General features: G+C 46.6%; 1 protein-coding gene across 2 annotated transcripts in view; it reads left to right on the top strand.

Annotated features, from left to right (window-relative positions):
- The first annotated feature begins 412 nt into the window (after positions 1-412).
- Positions 413-12,491, top strand: part of LOC125740757 (RNA-binding protein 33-like) — a 57,376-nt gene continuing 45,297 nt past the window's right edge. For both annotated transcript variants that reach the window (XM_049012380.1, XM_049012379.1), the window contains exons 1-8: positions 413-613; positions 2,060-2,138; positions 2,739-2,805; positions 4,071-4,138; positions 4,521-4,719; positions 5,980-6,099; positions 6,599-6,770; positions 7,691-7,827. In XM_049012380.1, coding sequence (XP_048868337.1) covers positions 595-613; positions 2,060-2,138; positions 2,739-2,805; positions 4,071-4,138; positions 4,521-4,719; positions 5,980-6,099; positions 6,599-6,770; positions 7,691-7,827 — 861 coding nt within the window. In that variant the 5' untranslated portion in view covers positions 413-594. The remainder of the gene's footprint in view (positions 614-2,059; positions 2,139-2,738; positions 2,806-4,070; positions 4,139-4,520; positions 4,720-5,979; positions 6,100-6,598; positions 6,771-7,690; positions 7,828-12,491) is intronic.

The raw sequence follows: 12,491 nt of genomic DNA, 5'->3' as shown, positions 1-12,491 counted from the left end.
CCACGCTCAAGCAAGAAATCTCACGGCAAATCTATATTATTCCATTATAAACCTAAAATTAGCTATATCAAGAGCGTTGGGGTAGTTTGCCAACCCTACAGACTATTTACAAGGTAATGCGTGCGCAGACTTGTCTCGAACTGAAATCTCACGCCAGTAATCTGACCAAAATTGGCGACTCTTCTGATAACTACTGTCAAGTCACCTGTGAATCATTAACCTCTCACTCTCTTATTTCAGGGCGAAGCAGTTCGCTCTCTAGGGAACGTCTATAAAGCAGTCATTGAGACCCTGTACTTTCTATAATTACTTTTATATTAACTGACTGATTGGATGATGGATGAATTGGTGGACTCACGTTTATACAGTCAGGTTTAAAACTCGGTTTATGTAACGTGGGGCGCACGCGGCGACTTCTGAAGGATTTACTGCGCATGCTCAGTACTCTCTGGCCCGAGTTTAAATCTCCTACTTCGCCGTTTTTACCAAGCGGTGCAACGTCAGTGGGGCCGAGTCAGCTAGATGGTTTAAATTTACAATTGTGAATTATTGTATAAAAGTTTACTTAAATTTGATAGTTTATGAACACAAGTTATGGCCGGCAGTGCTCGAGGTATGATATCTCAGTTCGTATTCATAAATTATAAGTTATAGTCCCTCTTTTTCCTACTCTCGTGGCTGCCACGTTTCCCGCTCGTAACTCGGTCGATGAAAGCAGTTCGGTATCTGGTTCCTCTGAATATAAACTATGAAATTATAAGACAACGCTATTGTTTGACACAGTATTTGCATAATTAAAGAGAGAGGTTATTAAAGTTTTTCCCGGTGCCGAAGGGGACTTGATATGTTTTTATTTCTAAAGACTAGTAATGGGTTTAAATAGTGCATTCATAACTGAATTACGCCATTATTTGGTGTCTGGTGATTATTTGGTGACTAGTGTTGGCGAAATTTGTAGGTTAGACTGAATTTACTTTTTAAGTGACTCCAGGTGAACCCGGGTTCTGTCTAAATCAGGACATTTTATATCGGTGCTGCAAAGCTAACACGCTAAGGGGATATTTAGCAAAACCAGACGTTACTATCCAGTCACGGCATAAATACCCTTTGTAAATAAAAGTTGCTTGTTAACAGCAGCTGTAGTTTACAGACATGACATAAGGCGACAAAAGGACAGCAGGGGGCATAGGGGTTATAAAAACTTGGTGTGCAACTTATCTAGAGATCAGGCCGGAAGGGAAATTGGAAATCAATTAAAATACAATAAAATGAATCGGAACAGTACAATAAATATGTATTTGAAGAGTACTTTCTGTCTTATGTGAGTATAAGCATTTGGTGTATAACCTCTAGAAAATCATCCCATTGTACAAAAATGTTGCATATATTCCTTTGAAATCACAACATTCTGTTCGTGTCATTTATTTGTGTATTTGTTACATGTGGCCCTTTTTTCTTGCCGTTTCACAGAGGCATTATTCTCATGATAATGCTTCACCTCATCAGATATTTGACATATAACTGGGAGCTGTGAAACCTACAGGAGATCAGCCGTGGGTGTCTTCTGTCCTCTTTCTGTAAAGCTTAATTCCTGGAGGACCACAGCCTAATGAATTTGGGAATAGCAAATAACAGTATTAGCATGTTTTTATCAGAAGACGTGTAGCAGCTGTACTGCTGTGTATTGGAGAATTACTGCATTTTATAACGGGGATAAACAGGACGGACGATTAGTAGCTATATGATGACGAAGAGAAATGAATGGCCAGTAACTCTTCAGGTACCCGGAAATGGAAGTTTCAGTGTGAGCTCAGCCATTGAAAACGTTTTGAGGTTTTTTTTTTGGACCAGTATTTGGATTGATATAGAGGTTTCTGCAGATCCTATGGGACTAAGGGCGTGAGGTCAGAGGCCAATGTCACCCCTCATCTGGCTGTGGATCATGGGCATTCCTACAACCATATCGACCACTGCATTCCATCACCTTCTTTGTGTGACATCACAATTTACCGAACAGGCGACTGACATGGCTGCCGCCCCCACCCCCCTTGTCTCCCAGGCGATGACTTTGACGAGTGTGACGAGCCAGGGGGCACGAGGTGGTGCGAATGGATGAGGGACGATGACAATTCGGGCAGGTATGGCTCACAGCTCAGTGCCAGGGAGAGGCGTGACGGGGACCTTAATCTCCTTCGCTGGCGTGTTAAATTTTCCCGCTGGCTGCGTGGATTAACCTCTGACACTTGTCCATTCTGTTTAAGAGCGTCAATTAGCAGTGTTAGCTTAGCTTAATTGCCGGTCTCGATTTAGTGAGGGTTCTTGGCGCAAGTTTGATTGAGAAATAATTATTTTTGGTTGATTTGCATCCCGAAGCAAGTAGAAAACGAAAGGGTGAGTGTTCAGGCATGTTTTGGGGTGTAATTTGCTCAATTTTGTTGCTGCTGGCTTAGTGGTATATCGTTTTAGGATACAAAAAAGTATCAAATTGTTTATTTTCATTGATTGACTTGAACATCTTATCTGTGAATAAAACAGCATAATCTGCAGCATGGGTATTGCATCTATTTGTACATATAAATATTTATAATTAAATTATTCAACATTTATTAATTTTATTGGTGACTTCTGTTTATGTTAATTCTTTTTTTTTATTTATGCCTAAATAGGACCTAAAATATTGTGGCACTCCCTTTATGTCCTAACAAATTGTCCTAACATCTATATAAATACTTCCCCAGTTTAATTGTCCCTCAGAGTGAGCTAGAGGGTGACTTCTTTGAAGACGAATGGCTTGCGCCCAAACAGGTGAGGTAGCCGTTTACCTGCCTGCGGGAGTGTGTGAGCCAAAACGGGGTCTGCAGGTCTTTCATCCTGGTCTCAGATAGTCCACGTGCCAGCCGGGTTCTCGTCTTACGAAACCGTCGAGCCGCTGGGATCCAAAATGTCAGACGAGGGTGACAACGGAGGGTGTCGGGTCCAGTGCAGGTCACGGGGGCTGCAGCGATGCCTTTGCGTGCTTGCTGCACTGTGGCTCCTGCCTATTTTTGGCTGGCCGGGCGTCTCGGCCTAATTAAACAGCCAGGTGGGCGGACAGAAAGACCGCTGGTCATGCCGGTTCCAGCAGAGAGGCGTGCAGGTCAGTCGACGGCCCATTGGTGTCCTGCGGCTCAGCGACAGCTCAGCATTACTGCCGTGTCGTTTCCGTTTGCTGCTGCTGTTTGCATTTTTTTTTTTTTTTTTACTTTCTCTTGTATGGTGCCGCCCTGGGCATCGGTGGTAGACGCGAGACACGTAGGGGTGGGGGCCCCCTACATACAGGCTCCCGTCTGCAAACCCGTGACAGGTTGTTCCTCCACGGGGGAATCGGCCCCGATTCAGATGCCAGAAGAATCTCGGCGCTTCCCCCTCGGCCAATGACGAGCCGTGTAGACGGAGCCCGCCAGGTTCTGCGTGACAAATGCTGTGTTAACCTCTTCGTTGCCGCATGGACATTGGCGTGTAATCAACACAGTATACGTGGCAAGCTACACTTAACATGAGGAGGGTTGTATATAGCGTGTTCCATACTCCCTTCCTGTAGGAAGGAATCCTGTGGTAGGAATTGCTTAGGCCTTCAGACTCCAAACATGGCTCTTCTCCTTTAATAATGATTGCTTTACCTTCTCAGGCCTACCCTGTCACAACATTACGGAAATCAAGGAAATCACAAATATATTCATATTGTTTTCAATCTATTGGAAAAAAAAATTCAATTACATATATATGGTTCTGGCAATTAATGCTTAATGAATTGAGCCATACATCAGTCATCTCAACAATTAACATGCTATCGGGAAGCCTTAAGACACACAGAAGACAGGGCATTATGGGATGCCATGTCTGGTTGCCTGGAGACCGTGTTGTCATGGGGGTAATAAACCTCATTTGAATGTATGCAGGTGTGTTGACTTTGAGTTTGGCTTACTGAGTGTGTTATTTATATATGGTACACATGGGAAGCTTTCATTCTGCAAGAATTTTGTGGCTGGTCCGGCATGCGACTTTTCCTACAGGGCATGCTCTTTCCATAGACCCTCTCCGACATGCAGGACGAAGAGCTGGATGATGACCTTCTGCACAGTGACAACGATAGCCCAAGGTGAGGGGTTTGGCTCTGAATGCCAGGCCTGTCACCCATAAATGGCTGTTGGATTTTCCCCACTGCCATCCATAACAGGGTGGCTGATAATTATCTCGCCCTGATCCCGGTGATGGCAACTTACAATCTGGTAACCTTAGGTTTCGGATGAATTGCTACTACTAAGCTGGCAAAGGGTGGATTTGTACTGATTTTCGCTTATCTGACAGATAAAAGGTGCAGTAACCAGTTGTCAGCAGTCTGGGATCTCCAGTGCTTTAACTGGATAACCATTATGGATAGAAAGCTGGATTTTTGCTTATCGGCTCTGCTTCCTTGGAATATTTCAGTGCTTGTGTATGAGTGTTGTGTATATTTGCTTGCGGTTTGTGTCATCCCATAGTCCTGGTGTCACTGCCGGCCTGGACTCGACATTTGACCCCAACTCGCAGACCTCGACCAAAGTAGGACGACCCGGGGGTGATGAGGGCCCGGGTGTCGTCAGGGAGGACGACCGGGCCGGCACCCCTACTGATGGGGGGGTCAGCGCTGAAGATGTGGTGGACATCGGAATTGGTGGCTCATTGGACAATGAATTTCAAGTACGTCCTCTCCATTGTATAGCCAGAGATAATGCGTACCCCCCCCCCACACGCACACCCCCTGCTTTGGTTTGGGACGGATTTCAAATCTATTTCTGTCCCCGGGGAGCTGGGGGAGGGGCAGGGGAATTAGATCCATTATCTCTGTCTGCCAGCATGTTTATCTGTTTCCTGACAAAGTTCGTGTTGACAGCTTGTTTGGCGGTAGGTAATTCTCTGTCCGTGCAGTGCTGTGACCTTGTGGGGGTGCTTTGTGTCGTGGTGATGCGCTGCCAGTTGGCAGAGGTGGCTGATGGGATGCTCTTTCTGAGGGTTTCAGAGAGGGATCTGATAATCTGCTGCTTAGAGAACATTATTGACCTTTTAAAACATACCTGTAGGGTTTGAATGCCGTGGAAGGGATTGATCCTTCTTGTCTGTTTATTCCTTTATTTTTTTCTTTTGTGTTGTTGACCTTGTAGGAAACTGAAGAAAGAGATTGACCTATAGGTGTAAGAAGGGTGACTGCTGTGCTCTCTGTGACCTTATTATTTAGCAAAATTGTGCTTTTCCTTCTTGTCTTTTGGCCTTACTGTCAGTGCCGTGCTATGGCGCATAAACGTAATTCCTAGAACTCCATTCCTGTTTGCGTGTACAGGGTGAGGCGGGATGCTGCTGCGAATTTCCAGGGCTTTCCCACTTTCATTTGCTGATGGTTAGGTCTGCCGAATGAAACCTTTAAAGGGGATTTAGCCGTGTTTTCCCACGGGATCGATGTGCAGTGTCATGTCTTTGTCTTTAAGTTGATACTGATTAAATGGGTGTATTATCTCTCTGTCATGTGGGCCACCGGATTGCTCTTCGTAATGTGAAATCTTTATTCTTAACTTGATGTTGAAGCTTTTCCAAATATTTTTTGCAATACGTCTTGATAACTTTAGGGAAAGTGAATATCGAAAGAGATTCACTTGGTTTTCAGTTTTTATGCCCTCTGATACAGCTGGATGTTCTTAAGATGGCTTTATGAATTGACAGAACATCAGGGTTTGAACCTATAAACTTTAAACTTTAAGTAAATACTAGTGTTGTCATTTTAGAAGCTTTTTTACAAGTTACTCTGTGCCACTTGTCTTAAATCACTTCAACATCTTATGAATGTAAATAGTTTGATAATCTGAATTACCCTTCAATTACATTTGCTTTTCGAAATGCTGTTCAGAACATTGTCACTGTTTAAGTTGAAAGCCATTTGGCAACCCTTGTTTATTTTTGGGTTTCCAGGTGGATGATGGTTTTTCTGGAGTTATCAGGAGTGTGCCAATAGCCGTCAAGGTCCAAGAGACTGTAGAGGATGAGGCTGACAGAGGGGAGACTTCAGAAGCGGTTAGCGAGGAGGAAGAGGTGTGTTTAGGGAAGTGAACTCTGCCTTCCTGAACTGGCTTCTCATTAGGGTCTGACAGTATCGTTCTTGCAGACTGAAACCGCCGCTGTGTCCTTGAGTGAGGCACTTAACCAGCTTTAAAGGGTGCTTTAATCGCCACAGAAAGAATGCCATTCAGTCCCATTAAATTCGAGAGACGAATGACATTTCTGCGACCCAAATATCTGTAAAACTAGGCAACTCCTCTAATGATCTAGATGAATAAAAAGCACTGCAGCCTACCTGGGAATTTTTTTTTTGATTTTGGGATCAACTAAGTAAATAGCTTTGATATCTCCTTTTAAGTAAATAATCCATCCATCCACCTTCCAAGCTCCTGAGCAGAGTCATGGGGTTAGTAAATAATGGGTAACAGAAATAAGTAAACGTCTCTAGTCTGTAAGGCCCGATAAAATAGTGGACAATCTCAGAGTGTTTCTCGTACTTGAGCTGGTTTCAGACTGCATTTTTCTGTGGCAGAATGAAAGGTGGATAGAGGAGCTCAAGGGGAAGCCAGAGCTGTCGGAGGAGGAGGATGAAGAGGAAGACCAGGAATCCCATCGGCTCCGCTTCAAGACGGAACGAAAAGACGCTTCCGCAGTTCCTCTCTCAGCCGTGGCAGACAAACGGAGGAACATTCCGGAAACCTTAGGTATACCAGCTCTCCTCAAGAAATAACACTTTCTTTGTGCCACAATTTGTTGTATGTGAGAATGCGTGTTCCGTTATTTTAAGAAACGACAAGAAGGCAAACTGGAAACTGGTCAATAACTAGACATGACTAATGAGTAATGCTGTCAGGGTAAAGGTAACAGTCATGGTTACGTGTTATGTATAATAAAAGTGCAAAATAATATCTCATGAAAGTGTATAAAGTACTCTTTTGATGTACGGAGTGACTCATGATCTGTGGATACACTAGTTCTGATTTGTGTAATACAAAGCCGTTTTAAAGTATTGCTTTTTTGTCTTTAATCATCAGTTGAGAGCGCAAAGTGTTAATGTTAGTTTGTTTCAAAACAGAAGGAACTGTCTGGACACTTGTGAAAGAAAACTCCAGAACATCTCCTGCATTTCAAATCGTATAAGGGCTAACGGGGGAAAAAAAACATTTAACAAGCCAATTGACATTTCAGCTAAAGTTACAAATGCAATTTCCATTGTGTCGACATTTGGTGACCTTATGTGACAGCTTATTTCCAGCGGAGGAGACCTCCCTTTCTCACTGATTGAAGATGTCGTCCGAAACCATGCTGTTATGGAGCGCGGTGAAATTAATCTTGACACTCAGCGCGGAGAGAGTAATTGGTGGTTCAGGGGTACCACGGTGTGCAGAAAGGATTTGTTTATGTTTGGAGCAAAAAAATGGAAAAAGACTTTTTTTTTATGATATAGACCCACCCCCCCACCCCCCTTACTCCACGAAGGGGTAGGGTGTTAATGTTTCAGTTAAAATATTTTTATTCTTTATTTTCCCAGGTCAGACTGTCTTGTTAAATGGTCTTCACTGCCCTCTGTAGCACGCTGTGCCCCCCCTTACGCCTTTACTTGACCTGCCCCTCCCCCCCACAGAGCTTTCAGAGGAGGCTGCAGCCGCCCTGTATTTCCAGGCGACAGCGCGGACACGCGGCAGGCTCGGTGGGAGGGGGAGAGGAGGCAGGACTGGCTGCTGTACGGCCAGGCTGCAGGATGTCGGTCACAGAGGACAGGTGACGGCCTTCCTGGACGTCCAGTGTCTGCTGCTCTTTTACTGTTACACTCCAGGCAGGTTAACGGGGGCAGTCAGCGCTTACAAGCGTGCTAGCGTTAGCGATGGTGGGCAGCTGGTATTAGCATTTGTAAGTTCACACACTGATAGTGTTAGCGCGATTATCCAGAGCTGCTGTTAGCATTAGTGAGGTCGTCTACCATCAGCGTTAGCGAGGTCATCCACCGTTAGTATTAACAAGGTCACCCGCCATTGTTGTTACTTGGATTATCCATCGTTACCGAAGTCATACACCATTAGCGTTAGCACTCTGAGTTTAACCTTTCACTACGGCCCTCCTCAGGATGCACAACCTGGGACTGTCTGCCGTCATCAAACGGAAATAATTCAATATTCGCCCTTTTTAATAGGTAGCAGGGATGAAAGCATAATCCTTGCTGATATTTACCTTTGATATTAGCTGCCCTGTGCCTACAATCCTGCCAAGCTTGTGACATGCTGTGAATTTATGCATGTTTATCTGTCTCCCTCTGTACTGTGCCTGGCGGTGTGGCCCCTGTTTGCTTTGCAAAATGTCAATTAAGCAGCCTATTTTGACGCTCGCACCCATGTTGATACATGGATTATACTAAATAACTTGGCCGTGGTCCATTCAGAAAGCTGTAAGTTGGATTTAATTCACACTTTACTTAGGACTTAGTGTAATATACTTTTAAAAAGGGAAAATAAAAAATTTCTCTATTGGACCATGTAATCGCTTCGTTTAGCTCATTGGGATGCTCTTGGGATGTCTTTTGAGTTCAGACTATCCCTTTTAAAGCCTTTTCAGGTCATATTCTGTCTATTGTGAACTTGCAGTAATTTAGGATAACAGAACCGAATAATGAAATTTGTGCGAGTTAATCTCTGAGAAGATACAGCCTGGAATATAAACACCTGTCTAATTGAATTTAAAAGTCCCTGATTCTCGTTATCGCGCCTGACTTAATTACCCACCGAACAGGACAGGAGCCGAGTGTAATTATCCACAGCCGTCATGCGCCTCCCACATAAAGCACCAGGTGCTTTTTTTTTTCTCTACAATGCGAAAAAACCGGCACTTAAATGAAATGGCATATTATTCCATTAACTGCAGACAGCCTAGACACTGGCGTGAGCTTGGACAGTTACCAGCGGCAGCCCTGGATTGCTTTATCCTCATTTTGATAGCAGGGGGCATAGTGGTTAAGGTGCTAAATTTAATGAAGGGGTAATTCCAAGTTTAATTCCCAGATATTATGATTGAGCGAACACTTGTTTTCTCTGGAAGGCATTTTTTTTTTTTTTTAGATTAGCTCTGCTATACAAATGAAACTCTTGTTAACAATGTTAACTAGTTATGAGCTGTGTAATGTGCTGGGACACAAACATGCCCACGTATGCTCTGGCCTCTCTGGGATCCTATATCCCGGCCAACAACGATCAGGTGATCGTTGTAGGTGTTGCGGGGCGACCCCACGTCCGCGGTATGTTGGCGTCGGCCTTGTCTCACCGCAAACAGTAATGCACCTAGACAGCTGAGGAAGAAGCCAGCGGGAGGTGAAGCCCCAATCGACATCTCCTTAACTGGGGGGGGGGGGGGCTTGGGTGGACTATTCACAGGTCCTAGGTGCTGTCCGTGACCCTGAATTTTCTCTAAACTCACTCCAGGAGGTCCCCCCCCCCCAGACAATCCAGTATTCCATCCCCGTCTGCCTGAGTACTGAATTGAAAGTTCCAGTTGAATCCAGTATCGATGGCGCTGTTTTACTTTCGGCTAATGTGTTAACGAGGTTAACGATTTTCACTTGGATTAATTCACCTGCCAGGCTGATTCTATTCTTGAGTTTTGCTTGTTTCATACTCATCAGGGGGAGGGTGACACCCCCCCCCCCCCCTTTATATTTTCGAGGGTTATTCATGTCTGCCATTAAGGACCCAGTGCCTATATGCGTTCCTGTCTGTGGGGTGGGGGATGCCTTAGTTCAGATGCCATCGTGCCCCCAGGCTCCAGCCGAGATTAATGGAGGACGGGGGAGGGGGGCATGTCCCCCCGATTTTATTTGGTTGCAGATGAATTTCTAGATTATTACTTTAGGCTGTATGTCATTAGCGTATAAATGTGTTAATACAAAAAATGAAGTCCTAGGAATAGTAGAAGACATAATTAAGGGTGTCCTTTAATTTAGCGGGCCAGAAACTTTGATGTAGCACGGGGAAACTCGGTTGTCAAGGATGCCAAGCCTTCTGCCCCCCCCCCCCCCCCCCCCCTTTGGCTGGCTTCCTCTTCCTGTGAGATTTAATGGTGTCATGAACGGGGCTCTGTGCATTTTTGGCCTTTTTTTGTGGCCCTGTCCTGTCTGTTGTAACCACACTTGCCACTTCTATTCTGCGTGAAATTGGGTTGTGTGTGTGTGCGTGTGTCAGCACGTGTAGACACATGCTTGTGCCTTATGCTGGTGTGCCTTCCTTTTCGCGGGGCCCAGCGTGGTCACGCATCGGTGTCCCCGTGCTGGTGTGGCTGCGAGATGGCCCGCTTTCCGCCTGGTTACCAGCCTCTCCCCTCCTATTGTGTTGCCCTTGGTACCCGCTGTGCCTCCCAAAGGCTCTCAGTGAGCTGCAGCTGCTCCCCGCGGCCCCCCCCCACCCCCCCCACATAGGCCAAGCCAAAGAGAGGCTGCCTGTCTGTGGGAAAAATGTTTTCATAGCAATTAGCTGGCGGCCCTGGCTAAACACGGCAGGGGAATCTGTCAACACTGATAGGAGGCAGCGCAACTGGGGATGTTTGATAGGGGAATACGATGCCGGCGGGTGCAGCTCTGTGTGCAGGCATACGTGCACATCCAGCATCACGTGGAGCAACCAGGCCGGTAAACATTGTGGCTGTCCTGGGGGTCTGGCCAGCTGATGTTTCCTTAGGGCGGAGTGAAGTGGGATGGTGAGTCAGCGTCCATCGCAAGAACATCAGTACCTCATTTAAAAGTGCCTCCAGACCCACTGGGTGGGGGTGGTCGGTTTGCCAGACTGAAGACTGGTGATGTGGGGGGGTGGACATGACCATTGTGGCCACAGCGGCTGGGTAAAGTCTTCACCCCGCCAGTGACATTCACCCAAATGCAGTTGCTGTGCTTCCCTGCCGGTTAATGACGGGCATCAGGTGCAGCTGATTGACGGGGGCCAGCAGAGAGCCCTTGATTTATGCAAATCATGCCCCAAGCTTTCGGGGGGGGGGGATAATAGGTCTCCATTCAGGGGATCGAAATGAGGCCTGTGCTGAGTCTGGTGGTTGAAGTGACAGCAACGGTGATGACTCCTTCCTTTCCGGCTGAAGCGGGGGTGGGGGCTCCTTCCGAGCCCGCCGCATTCCCCGAACGCCCCTGCACAGCTCGCTAATCGCTAACTGCTAGTCGCCCGAGCGTCATAATCACAGAGGAGCGGGGAGAGCCGTCGTCCTATTGGATTGGCTGGGCAGAGGAGGGCTAATGTGCGCAGACACATACAGCTCCTGGCTGTCAGGCACCATCCGCCTGCCGCGGCGATGCCACCATCTCCGGCGAAGGTGACAAAAGCGGCCCGTACTTCCTGTTGCCAGCAGGCATCTGGTTAGCCATGATTACCATACATTATCATACAGTCGCGTTTAATGGCACGCAGAGGTGCCCAGCTGCCTTGCCGCTATATTGAATATTTTCTGACGCGTTCCACTGGTAATACTTCTTGACGTTTTAAAACTTAATTTGGGGGGGGGGGGGGTGTACCTCTCAGTGACACATGGGCAGAACTGCATAGCCACATCTGACTGGCCCCTGTCTCCCTGCAGGCTGCTCTTGATCGGGTGGGAGGTGAGGACACTTTAATCCTCGAAATGGTGGCTGTCCAAGGAATATGGAAATGGCAACCAGGTTTTTTTTATTATGCTTAATGCTGTTCAGGTTTGTTTAATGAGAACCAGTACAGACCGTGCGGTTATTGCATTCGTTCTCCCTCCAAACCTGTGGCTGAGGTCCATTCTTTCCTGCCCATGTGCTCCGTTAAGTGACTCCGAGGCCTGGATGCCGTTGGACCTAACGGTGAACAAAATCAATTTCGGCCAAGAACAAGGATTAGAGGTGATAGCATCGGGCACTTAGCAGCGAGCGGGGCTATGTGCGAGCCCAATGGGCGCGCATACGAGGCGGCGAGAGCAGGTCAATTTCGTGATGCGGATGGATATTTAGGGGGATAAAGGGCAGAACAAAATGGTTTCTCGCTCCTTGAAGGGATTATGGGGGCATTATCTTATTTGCCTTTCAGAAGGTAGGTGGAATTGGTTTCCATGGAGGTGGGTGTCATGCGCGGCGAGCTGGCCCTCGTGTACGGCAGGCCGAAGGAGGCCGGCGGTACGTGTGGTGTTGGCGCCAGCCCACGGCATGTAGGGAGGGGGAAGGGGGCCTCTCCGCCAGCGCTCTGCGGGCACGTTTGCCGTTTTGTGTTGGAGCACAACAAAAGAGGGCATTTGCAAGCCAGGCCAAGAAGGCACGAGGTGCATGCTGGGAAGTTCTGGGGACAAGTGGTATTAAAATTGTGTACCAGATGTGACTTTGTATGAAATTGCTTTCTGCCTTTTTTTAATCTTTTACTGCAGTGAATTCCTAAAATCCTGAGTTT

Source organism: Brienomyrus brachyistius, chromosome 4 (genome assembly GCF_023856365.1).
Source record: "Brienomyrus brachyistius isolate T26 chromosome 4, BBRACH_0.4, whole genome shotgun sequence".
Classification (NCBI taxonomy): Eukaryota; Metazoa; Chordata; class Actinopteri; order Osteoglossiformes; family Mormyridae; genus Brienomyrus; species Brienomyrus brachyistius.
Note: the sequence above shows the minus strand (reverse complement) of the source record. Positions and strands in the feature narration are given on the sequence as shown.